This window comes from Halictus rubicundus, chromosome 13, assembly GCF_050948215.1.
Source record: "Halictus rubicundus isolate RS-2024b chromosome 13, iyHalRubi1_principal, whole genome shotgun sequence".
NCBI classification, from domain to species: domain Eukaryota; kingdom Metazoa; phylum Arthropoda; class Insecta; order Hymenoptera; family Halictidae; genus Halictus; species Halictus rubicundus.
The window spans coordinates 2,353,517-2,366,741 of NC_135161.1; the positions used below are offsets into that span (position 1 = coordinate 2,353,517).

The following is a 13,225-nucleotide window of genomic DNA, read 5'->3' on the forward strand; positions in this document are numbered from 1 at the left end:
AAATTCCACAGGAACAGATATTTTGTTGAGCGAAACGTATAAGTTCGAACAGAATTGAAAGAAACGTAAATGTTTATTACAAACCCTGCTAAAGACTCTTGTAAATCACAAGAGGATGTCGGTAAATAATTGTCGATGAAATGATCGTAGGTGATTTGAACGAATCGGTAAATAAACATTGTCAGCGAACAGGATAGCAGCGAAGTTGTGTCGACGAAAACACTGTCGGTAACCCGCTGATTGTGGCATTCGAACCACTGCGAGACATGTGCAGTTTAGGGCGCGTGCACTCGTCGAGCAGAGTGAAAATATTTGAGTGTATGAAACCCTTTAAGGTAGGTCAGGCGATCGGCAGTCGCAGCTCGCAACGACATCGTTGCCCGCGACCGACCGTTGACAATCAATCCCCTTCTCGAAGCGGCTTTGCGCGGCCGCGCCCGCCAACCCCGGCGCACACGTGCTCGGTCCCCGATGGGAACCCCGAACAGAAAGCTTCGACTCTCTACCAAAACGATTCCTCTGTCTATCCCTTCTCCTTTCTCCCCTTTCCCCTTTCCCCTTTCTCCTCTTCCTCCCCTCGCGAACCGTTCGCATACCCTTCACCTCGGCTTCCCCTTCTTCCTTTGCTCTGCACACTTTAGCTCACAAGCTCCCGGTACCGGTTTCGCGTTTTAACCGAGAAGAAGAACTGCCCCGGCCAACCGTCGAAAACATGATCCCCCGACGAAACCGTCGCATCGCGACCGAGCATTTCATGCACGCTGGCTATACTTGATTTTGAGGCAGGTCAGACCGGCCTATTAACCGATGCAGAACTCGGCCAGCAGCCGCGTTCTCGTTCCAGAACGTCCTTTAGCGTAGCTGCTTACAGCTCTTCGCAATCTGTAGTTCAGTTCTCGAGCTAATCGGACCTTTTGTCGAGTCCACCTAACACGGGACAATCACGGGGACACCCGACTTTACTACACATTGCTATCCAGTCTCTGTCTCACCGCCAGCCAATCCGATGGAATTAGGCGATGGAGGTGTACAGGTATGTGTCATTAGTCGTCGACTTGACCCCTTACGATCAAAGTTTCAATTACTTTTCACGTAAATACATAAAAACAAAGAGCTGCGTCGATGAGAAAAGAGCTATGGATTTCGTTCATTTTCAAAAATTTGCTACGCGAATTAATGTGGTCGTATTCTATGTGCAATCGAGTTAGTGAGAATGTACTGTCGGTTTTTAAACGAACGACAACGTGAATATTTATCCATTTCGAGAAAATGTTATTAAATGTCAGTTGTGGTATATGCAATCAGGAAAAAGTGAATAAAAAATCTCGAGGCAGTAAAAGGCTGCTCAGGTATATATTATCAGTTATACCACATTCCACCGTTGCCTATTATTTTATTCCACGCCATAAGTTTTTTAATGATGCCTATGGTTATATTCCACTTCGCCACAAGCTTCTCCATGCTATCCTCGTGGGCAAACGACGTCGGTTGCATATCTCGGTAGGATCGTAATGAAATACTCAGTTTTCCCATCAGTTACAACTTTTAACAGATAATTGAAAATTGTGCTTAACGTTTTACATAAAAGAGTCGCAATTATAATGTTGTAGAAAATAAATTCTTAATCCTGTCGAGTATATTCGTGCATTCAATTTACCGTGTACATTATGTATCGAACACAATCTGTCAATTTTGTATAGCTGATTCGTTTCGATGTTGTGCTTTCATTGCTAATTACTGTGTCATTCTTTTATCATCATTTTCTATGTAGAATGTCACTGTGACATAAACAAGTGTTCTCTTTATTTTTTCAAGGTTATCTCAAGATCACTTCGCGTTTTTTAATTGGAACGCCATATTTTTGTTTTGATATTATGAAAGTACAGGAACAAACAAGTTCAGCATACGTCTTTGAAACGACTTTGAGGTAATTCAGGGTTGAAAAAATGAGCAACCTTTGAAATGGACAAGAATCGATATGTTATCAGTGTGTTTCACAATTCATGTTCAAATTGTCTGCCTTCGGCTCGTATGCATTGTTGTCGCCTGTTGCGAAATGAACGGTTGGTCGCAAGCGTAATCGTTTCTTTTCGTGTTGCGACACATGTATTAAGAATTCTTTGTTTCATGTTTTCTCGGGTTGTTGGCCGTGTTTCATAAACAATACCTTTTACGTGTCCCCATAAAAAGTAATCTAAACCCGTTAAATCTGGTGACCTTGCCGGCTGGTTTACAAGTCCTCCACGACCGATCCATCGATTTGGAAAAATATCATTTAGATGTCTTCTTACTATTAAAACATAATGGGCCGGAGCACCATCATGTTGGAACCATGCATATGGAAGTATGTGTAAATGTTCGATTACCCCAAGGTCATTTCAAAAATGTATTCTGAACTTATTTGTTCTTGTACTTTTATAATATCAAACCAAAAATATGACATCCCATTTAGAAAAACATGGTGACCTTGAAAAAATAAAGATAAAATTTTTGCCATAGTGACATTCTACATAGAAAATGATGATACAAGTCCCGCTATATCTTTGCCTCATCACGTACCGTTCAGGGGTTATTTTTGAAACATTGCGTCTGAGTTATGAAAAAAATAGTAAAACGCGCTCTTCATAGCTTTTTTATTTGGGCTTGTAAAGGGTATAGACGGATAAGATGGTCCAAAGTGCCCACAAACCAAATTAATTTTTGGTCACACCATTCGATAAGGCTCCCACACAAACCCTTCTGTGACAAATTTTAAGTCGGTACCCTTACCACGAGGGTGGCTATAGGGTGAACACAGTTTAACGAATTATGCTCTATCCCTTCTATTCGACTCTACAACAAATTACGAAAAAATTCATGAACATTCTACCTAATAGCACACATAATAGTGAATTATTTCAGAATATTTGGTTGCAAAATCGATTTTTAAAAGAATCTGAAAGTATAACATTTCCGATTTTATATTGAAGTTTTCAAAGTACCACGTTTATATTATGATGTTAGTTATGTTTCATCGTGATTATTAATGTGTATATTTTTATGACTTTTCGGATTTTGCGAACATGTTTGAAAAAATTAGAAATCTTAACATTTTATTGGCAATTTTTTAACAATTTTTTGTACAATATCAGAGAATTTTTCTCAGTAATATTTTTTTGTCATTTAAGCACAGGTTACTGCGTATTTACAGACTCTGGGCAAGCAGCAAATATTCACGTACCTATTTTAAAACCAAAATTGACCTTGACCGACTTTTTCAAGGTCAAAATGTTTTTACAATTATATCGTGTTCTACTGATCGAGAGGAACAAACTTCTCAAAAGAACCATGGATAAAAAATGAACCGTTCTCTTAAAAATTGACGTTCAAATTGAAATTGATGTGAGAATACATATTCCATTGTAGTCACCAACACCATTTTTATCTTTTTTCCGCTTTCTGTCAGTATAATTACCACAAATTAATCTGTGCAGCTTGTCGTATAACGCAAAGAACAACAAATCGTATCGTATCTATATGGTGTATCATATGTTAACGGACCACTGCTGAACAACAAAGTGGTAATATTAAGAGTCCCTAAATTGAGTAATTTTCAAGTTTCATCGTGCGTCACTGTAATATCCAGTTGAATTTGTCATATTGTGTAATTGCAATAAAACTCTGCTCGTCTCTGGAGGTACGAATTACTGGGGTTCGAGATGCGTGGGAGCATTTAAAGCCAGCCGTGTTAACCGCCATGCAATTGCACGGATGTGTCCAAGAGCTAGTTCGGAATTCCATTATTTCGAATTGTAATTACGCTGGTCGTTGTTAATTCGAGCTGCGAAGCACTCGAGTGGCCTGGCGTGCGGAATTTACGGTGGATTGTTCAAACTCGTGGCAAATTGTGCGCCAATCTGTGTGCAAACGGCCAATAATCAGGTATTATGTCCCACTCTACTTTTGTAATAACCTAATCAACGTTAACTCGTTGAAGCAATTTTTTTTCTTACGATGATGGATTTCATCACGCAATGCTAACTACACTTACGTATGATTGTTTACATATGAGTATGTAATTATATACACGGTGAGTCACCTAAGACTTTCACCGAGAATACCTCCGTTGTTTTTAGTAACACTAAAAAAAATATAAGAAAAATATTTTCGATATTTTAAGGTCATCGTTGCATTTTTCCAAATATGACGTTATATTTTGATTAATGTAAACGTTATAGCTAATGAAAAGAGAAATTCAACCATGTATAATATGTTGACCTACAAATGATCTTCGAACTAATTATTCTTCATAAAGTATAACATAACGTACGAAGACCATGTTTATGCTTACCGTAATCTACTAGGGTTCCGATGATGTTGATCTAATTCTGTGGTCGGCACGTTCACTTGACTTGAATCCACTCGAGTTTTTTTTTTTTTTATGGGGAACATTAAAAAATAAAGTATACGCCAATGTACCAATGATACATACATTGGTGATGATCTGCGTCAACGTGTACACTACCTACAAGATCTGACCCACTAGTATTGCTGTATTTGTAAACCATCCATCACTTACTTTTTAAGTTATTATTTTATGTCAAGTGCTCAGAATGATAGTGCCCCCCCCCCCCACGCCAAATAAAATATACATTGCCTTACGACTGCACGAGCTGTAATTATTTTCTTTTCCACGTCCTTCGGTGTCGTACGATGTCAACTTTGAAAGTCAAAGATCAGTTCAGAATCATGTAATTATCATCTTTGAATGCTTATTGTCAGCTATAATATACAAAGGAAAAAAATATACGCTTATTTATATGCAAGGAAACATCGATGATCTTGGAAACTACGAAAAAAATGACCTTGAGAATGAAAATTCTGTGCAAGGCAATCGTCTTGTGGTACCATAAAAATTTCAGAGAAAACCATTTATCACATCATTACAACTAAAGGTGATATTTAAGTGGTTATTTTCAGATAGCTATCCTGTGTATTATATATAGGTTGCTTTTATAAGTCATCCTCAAACTCACTAACGAAAACAGTACTAAATTGACGAACCTCTCCTTTAAATTAATAATGTAAAAAGAATTCTGCAACGCTAATTCTGCCAACTTGTATCATTTCATTTTCATTAAAAAGGTTTTTGCATCTTTAATAGTTTTAAATAATGGGCTTTTGTACACACGATTGTGGTACTTTATACTCTAAAATGGAAAGTGTGCATCAAATTCCACGAATGTTTTTACCTTTTTTTTAGACTTGTGCAGAATTTTAATAGCGTGAATTTCTCTATACAATTATTTTTCCAACAGTACATGTACATACGAAAAATGCAGATAAAAATTTAACTTTGATTAAATACTCTACACATTTAATCTTATAAATATTTTGTACTGCATGTTGGTACATTACCGTTAGAAAATTTGAATGTACTTAACACTTTTTTAAACAGATAATTTTTTATCGATATGCAGTGAGTGATCGCTTGTAAAAAATATTTTTGTTTTGAGCTAACAATAATGCAAGTTCCCTAGTTTATCGTCATAAAAATTAAATTTTGAATATATCAAATTTTCTTCATCGTGAGGACCAGCAGCGTGTAAAAGCATAGTTTTGCGTTTACCAGGGGATCATGAAAGCTTATAAACTAACAATAAGATCCGCAGTTTAGTAATGATTATTGGTTAATGGATCGCATCAATATTATTCCACGTTTCAAGCTATACATAGCTTCAGCTCTTCTAGTAATTCCCTCCGTTCGAATTTCACTATATTTTATTCACGCCATCTTGAAATTTTAATTAAAGCGAGGTTCGGATAGGGAATCCAGCGCGTAATTCATAATTGAATGACTTCGAAACCGTGTCGAAAGGTTCTCGTCTTAACGCCGGTGAGTCTACTCCAGAATTTTTACGTGTACCGAGTGATATTTTAATTAAGAGTTCGAGGGGGCAAATGAGATATTTCTATGTGTGTCGGTGTATGCACTTGTCAAAAAAGAATTCGGTCGGAACCGTGCATTCCAATTAAGATTCTTGTAATTTCTGTTTGTTGTATAGCGGGGAGAGTTTAAATCCTTTTGGCGTACGTGAGATTATGCTCGGTGTAAATCAAGTCGCACAGTAAAAGTGTGCTTTCATGCTGTAATTATGATACATCAATTATAGACTTCCCGTCGTTCATTAAATGGTTTAAACTGTTGGATTTTGTTTGCTTTTAACCGAAGAGTAAGTGGAAATGTAATATTTTCCTTTCATTCAATGATAATAATTGTTGCAAAAAGTAACAACAACAACGTTGCAATAAAAATAACAATAACAACAACAATAATAATAGTAATAGTAATAGAAATAATATGCAAAATGTTTTGAACCACTCGCCTTTCTTCTTTGACATTTTTCTGCAACTGCACTGGTAACGGAATTATAACCCAAAACAATCGGGTGGACCACCCTGTATAAAAGATGTCCCTAAATATCTCGCACATTTATTACGATGGCAAAAATATCAGGTGGTGAAAATATTTGGTTCGTTGGAAGACCAACCTACTAGTACTATAACCTACGGATGACCTTGAGTACAAAAATTCATAATGGTTGAGTAATGGATGAAAACAGTGAAATACTAATTGTGATTGAATGAAGTAACAATGATCTAGACACTGGATACTTTTTGCGTCTGTTACTCGAAACGCTATCTAATTAAGACTGTTTATTTGCGATTACAAAGGGGGGAGGGGAGTCAAAACTCAAACGGGCAAGTCAAGAACAAATATAGTTGAATATCTTGAAAACTATTACAGCAAGAAGAACGATCTAAATAACAAAACTGTGCTAGTTTGGACATAGTACGATATGGGCCACACATCAAATTGACATGAAATTTTGACGGCGGTGGAGAGCTAAACATAAAATTTTAGCTGCTCTGTTAGTTTCCGAGATATTTGTAAAAAAACTTACCTAATTCAGACTTAAATATCGTGTTAGATGTCGTTACTTGTTTTTCCAGTAGCTAAAGGAGGGGCCCTACGTAAATATTTCTTTTTTTGTTAAGAAAGTGGGGAATGCGTTTACGCGCGCGCGCGCACGCGCACACACACACACACGATGTAGGTCGGGGGTAGTGTGGGTCTCCACGCAGCCTGGAAAAAGGAATACGCAATACTCACCAAACCCCCACCCCCAGCAGAGTTGTGCAGAGTTACAATTGAATTACTCCAGGAATTATAATTACAAAGTAATTGAATTACGATGTAATTCAATCATATTGTAATTTATAATTGAGATCTTCGTTAAATTAAATTACAATGTAATTCGTAATTGCAATGGAGTACAATTACAAAATACTTTGTAATTAAATTACATTAATTGCGAATTACGACCAGACTTGTGCAGAATTACAATTGAATTACTCCTGGAATTATAATTACAAAGTAATTACGTTAATAGCGTTAGGTATTATGAATAAGGACGAGGCAATTCTTGAAAGTTCCGGGCTATACATAATTTGGAGAGCTGTATTTGAATTATATTGTATTTCAATTACACATCTGATTAAAATAATTAGTAATTGAATTAATTGGAAGGTTTGAATTATTCAATTGAGTTACGACGTAGTTGAATTACAATATAACTGAAATGCAATGTAATTCAAATGTGCAATTGAATTACAACGTAACTGAATTAACACAACTCTGACCCCCAGTACTATCTCTAGCCCCTTCTCACGCCTTCTGGACCGAAGATAGGCGTAACTCCAAGGCATAGTCGCCAGATCAAGACTTCTTCCCCCACTCTAACTTCCCCTTTTACCGCGCTATTCCCCACGCTTCCGTCGCGGCCCGGTCACGTGACGCGTTTCGTCTCTGTCGTGCATATTCTGGTACTGGCAGCAAGAGAGAGTAACTGCATTCCCCTCAATTCGTGGTTCCTCCCCTCATCTGGCGACACTACTCCAAGGACTCGTTATCCGCTTCGGATAACACCGCGAGTGGCCTACGCAGATACTATAGTACGACGGGGTTGCTATTTCGACGAACAACGCGTGCAATCATCCAAGTCGAGTATTATGATAAAATGCTGTCTATTTCTCGGTGAATAAATATTCAAAATACTATGCACGATACTAGAACAGCTATCTCGAATTAGAGCCCGTGTTCAGTTCGTAATACTTCACAACCAAGGATGTCTTTCCATAATCATGACAGTTCCGATTCACGCGATCGTAATCTCGCAAGATCAGGGGCGACGAACTGGCGGCTCGCGAGCCAGTTGCTCCCATCCCCACTCTTCTGTCCGGCTTAGACAAAAGAGAGTTGCTCCTTCTGCTTGACTGCTGAACAGAGGTGGAAGAGTGGGGTATCATGCCCATCACTCTGGCACACGGTTTAGGTTGGAAGTGGGATAGTGGATGAACCGTCGCATCGGCAGGGGCGGAAGGGGGGGTTCTCTGACTACCGACGGAGAAGAAGTTCGTCACCCCTGGGCTAGATCATTCCATTTTCAATCGCGGTACGCTTGTTTCATTCATATTTAATACGCCATCGTAACCACGTATAGACAGATTAATTCTGATAAACGGATAATTTATGGAAATTAATGAAGTACACTTTTCGTGACCTTCCAGTTTAACGTTGTCGGTTTAATCGATCAAAATCTGTCGATGCGTGTTGGACTAGTATTAGATTATTATACATCGCCATTGATATACAGGGTATCTCCGAACTGATGGTACAACCCGAAGAGCGGTGAATTTACCGGAAAAAGTAAGTAGAACATGTGAAATGGAATATCTTTGTGTAATGCTTCATTATTTCATGTAATAACGCGCGTACCAGATCAAAATTCGGATACAGTTTTTTTTTTTAAATTGAACGGAGAAAGTCACAAACAAAGTTTATCCTTCATTTTCCAATTATTCTTTTAACTGAATTTCTTCGAGTTCTCTGTCACCAGTCCGGAAATACACTTTGAACCATGAAGAGAAAGAGAAAGGTGAACGTACTCAATACTTGTTATAACAAAGCGCTGAAAGTATACCTTTAAATTTATAAAATGTATTTATAAACTATACAGGGTGTCTTACTTAAGTATGAGGTCCAGAATATCTTCTTTAATTTTGGCGAAGTAACAAATTTTTTATGTGTAATTTGAATGGTATCCCGCGGTCAGTATCTCGCAAGGGTTGTTTTATTTTTAATGTTGTGTTGTCTCGTAATTGTCAAGGTTATCGATGTTTTTTTTTTAAATAACTACATATATTTTAGTGTTGCATCGCGGTACCTTATAAAAAATATATTCAAATATTTACTGTAAGATGATCCTTAAATGACCTTGAACTCCGAAGATGAACGTCGAACTTAACTTTCGTTTGTAAGGAGACATGCTAAAATGAGAATGTAAAAGATATTGAGATGGATTGATCATGAAATTTTCAATGGCTTACTTTTATTTACTGTATCATTTAATTAGGTGTTATTAAAAAACAATACCTGCGGGATACCGACCGCTTGATACCATACAAACTACAGATACAAGATTGTTTACTTTGTCAAAATTAAAGAAGATATTCTGGGGGTCAGACTTAAGTGAAACACCCTGTATACCACTCTTGGCGTTTATTTAACGGACTGGAAAATAATGGCCAAACATACGCAAAATTTCGTCTGCTTCGAAATCTGATTACGTTGATCGGCATTTGACATTTAGTTACTTGCTCAGGTGTGCCTCTCGATTTCTGTTTTTGCGATCTCAACATCTGTGAAACATAACAATCCGCGATTGTGTCGCATTTATCGAAATTATATGTGTTTCAAAGACTACAGTAATTCGTCATGATCCACTCTGCGCGAGAAATGAAAATTTCGCTACAGAAATCAAAGTACGGTCTTTTTGATTGGAAAATATGGAAAATAGTGGGTAAAAAAGCTTTCAAGATTTTTGTGGTTCCATTTTTACATTTACATTCGAACAACTAAAAGCTGAACGGAGATTTAAGCTTTGTGATTAGTAAAATCGTTTTATGCCTGCCACGCGAGTAAGATTTATCGAAAAAGCAAAGGGTGTAGTCGGATAAGGAGGTCAAAAGTGCTCCCAAACCAAATTGAATTGACCATAGGCCATTCGATAGCTTATTCAAAGAAAATACTTTCTGCCTAATTTCAACCCTATATGTAGACATGGGGGATAGTAACGGGGTGACAAAAAGATCAGGTTTTTCCGTAATTTCTCTTACCCTCTTCAATAGAAAATTCTGAAAAAAATCAGGCATATTTTAGCTACTCGAATGCACATCTATGAATTTTTTCAGAATTTTCAGCTTCGAAACCGAATTTTAAAAAATAAAAAAATGTTGAAATGCCGATTTCTTGTAGAAGTTATGAGATACTATGTTTATATTTTTACAGTTTTGGCATCTCGTTATGGTGGTTAACATATAATTATTTCAGATTCTTCAAAGTGGGGGCACATAGTTAAAAAACAGAGAATGTACATATAGAATATACATACATGTGATGTAATAGGTTGTGCCGGAATCAAACGTTAATATCGTAACTGTGCAAATGGTAATCGCATCATTGGGTGTTGCCATAAATAGCTGCGATAATTTATTACTAGACTGCAGATCTTTATGCAAAGTAAAATTTGTATGCAAACATTACAAGACACAGGAGCTAAGTAAACATTTATTTCCCTCGTTAATAATAGTAATATGTTAACAATAATATATCGACATTCTCGAATTCTTTGAATCCATTCACTTTTTTAAATTGCACTTACTCATTTTTGTCATAAATGCATAAAATCCGCAGTCTATTTGTTACTTATTTCATGCTCAATATTTTTCACAATTTGTAAGGCCGGCAGAAATTCTCTTCAAAATTTTTCTACTGAAGAAATACATCCTGTAATCAATGATGACAGTGACGGAGACTAATGCAGCAGAGGAGTAAGAACTCTTCCGTGGAAATACATGCATATTATTTAGAATTCCATATAATATCCATCTAAGAAATTAATTATATGAATCATATGAACATGTTACTTGGTCGGGCATGGAAAAGGTAAAACATAGCGGTTTTTTATTTTTTTAACTATGAGGCCCCACTTTGAAAAATCTGAAAAAAATTATATGTTAACAACCATAACGAGATGCTAAAACTTTAAAAATAGACACTTAGTATCTCATAACAGCCACAAGAAATCGGCATTTTAAATCCTTTTTTATTTTTTAAAATCCGGTTTCGTAGCTAAAAATTCTGAAAAAATTCATAGATGTGCATTCTAGTAGCTAAAATATGCCTGATTTTTTTCAGAATTTTCTATTGAAGAGGGTAAGAGAAATTACGGAAAAACCTGATTTTTTTTTGTCACCCCATTACTACCCCCCATGTTGACATATAGGGTTGAAATTTGGCACAAAATATTTTCTTTGGATAAGATATCGATTGGCCTACTGCAAATCCAATTTGGTTGGGGGTCACTTTGAACTCTGGAGGAAAACTCTTTAGTATTGCAGTATCAATTGAAATGACATAAAACTATTTAGAATGATGTAAGCACAGTGTTGTGCTCACCCGGACAAGACAAAAACAAAACTTATGATAAACCGTATAGCGACGGTCGATCGAAACCTCATGGTGAACAGAACCTTTTCGATCGAGAAAACCATAGAACGAGATCTATCAAGACAAGGAAAAGAAACACGCTAGATCGGCACGCGACAACGCAAAACGGACCACACACATTCCGCCCGCAACGCCATCTATCCGATACATATTTCTAACATACACCCTTTCTGACTAATAATTTTTACATCTGTAACACGGATCGATAGAATATGATTGTTCGAAACGAATGTTCAATACAATAGTGATGAGGATGCAATTTTCCTAAGCCGTTCGTGTTACGGTTCAAGCTCTAGAGCTATATTCATTTAAAATCCTATAATTCAGCTAATTCTGGATTCTTCCAGAAAAAGTTTTTATGAGACAATTTTGAGACTATAAGAATAGGTACCTACCGTGTCACACTAACACCTACGGTACCAGCTTTGACTATTAAAGAACAATTAACGATAATTAACACAGTATTTATAGTTCCAAATGTTGCACCTAATAGTTCGCGGTATCTTTTACAAAACAAGCTCGAACAATTTACTCACCCACGGAATCGAAACATGTTTTGAATATTTAATACTTATCGCTAACTGACAAAGATAAAAATATTGCAACAACACATTTCCTCTATTTTTGTCTATACACAGATTAGATACACGAGTTTGCATAAATATGGATAAGCAGTTGGTCAACAAAATTCTTATGCAAATAAACTTCAAAAACACATAGTCTAAATAAATTTTATTGTCGTATAACCTTTAGTTTCGAAAATGCCTAAAAAGTACATTTTTTATCCTCAATTGTCGTGGATTTTTTAATGAAGTCATAGACGATGGTCGATAAAAAAATATATGCATGCCGAGTATTTTTCTAAGAATTATCTCGCATATACGTTTCGTCAAAATCAGCTTGTTCAACTTCAATATGTTTCTTTGACAGTTCACCGCTTAAATCACAGTTCGTACAGGTTTAACTTTCCTGGAGGTTTAATATAGTGTCAATAAAAATAATCCGTATTTCTTTCGTTGCGGTGACTCAAGCATGAGAAGTGAAAATTATTTATATTATTACGATGAGGTATAACAATACCTTTGTATTATTCCGATACAATAGTCCATCTTTATAAAATCATAACACAGAACACACGGAAGCGAGCCAACTAAATTTGCAAAAATATGTATTTACTTATTGTTACTCTTATTACGCATTCAATATTCGTGCTAAAATCCAGACTCCACAGCTGTCAAGGAAGAACTGCCTGTTGTCAAAGACGACGACTCCCATAGCAACTTCTGCTTGCTACGACTTCAATTATGGAGATTTAGCAATTTTAGTCTAGAGCAGTGCTGGGCATGATTGGAGGCCCCTCAAACGCTTGCTTTCGCTACCAATTTCTCCTTCTCTGGAAGGGGACGGTATGGTGGGGACGGTCTTGTCTCATTTCAGACAAGAATACCTATCTCTGATCTAGAGCATAGTCGCCAGATCAAGACTTGTTCCCACACTCTAATTTCTCTTTCTACCTCGCTATCCCCCCTTTTTTCCGCCACGACTCGGTCACGTGACGCGTTCCATATCACGTGTCTAACTCGGTACTGGCAGAGAGAGGGTAACTTTTTCCCC

At 36.9% G+C, this 13,225-nt stretch overlaps 1 protein-coding gene across 10 annotated transcripts in view; it reads left to right on the plus strand.

Annotated features, from left to right (window-relative positions):
* The window catches only part of LOC143360357 (uncharacterized), a 349,079-nt gene that overhangs the window by 111,293 nt on the left and 224,561 nt on the right, over positions 1 to 13,225 (plus strand). For 8 of the 10 annotated variants that reach the window (XM_076799116.1, XM_076799112.1, XM_076799113.1 and 5 more), the window contains exon 3: positions 8,697 to 8,749. The exons of the other annotated variants lie outside the window; for them this stretch is intronic. In XM_076799116.1, the coding sequence (XP_076655231.1) occupies positions 8,697 to 8,749 (53 nt within the window). The remainder of the gene's footprint in view (positions 1 to 8,696; positions 8,750 to 13,225) is intronic. 10 annotated transcript variants of the gene reach the window in all.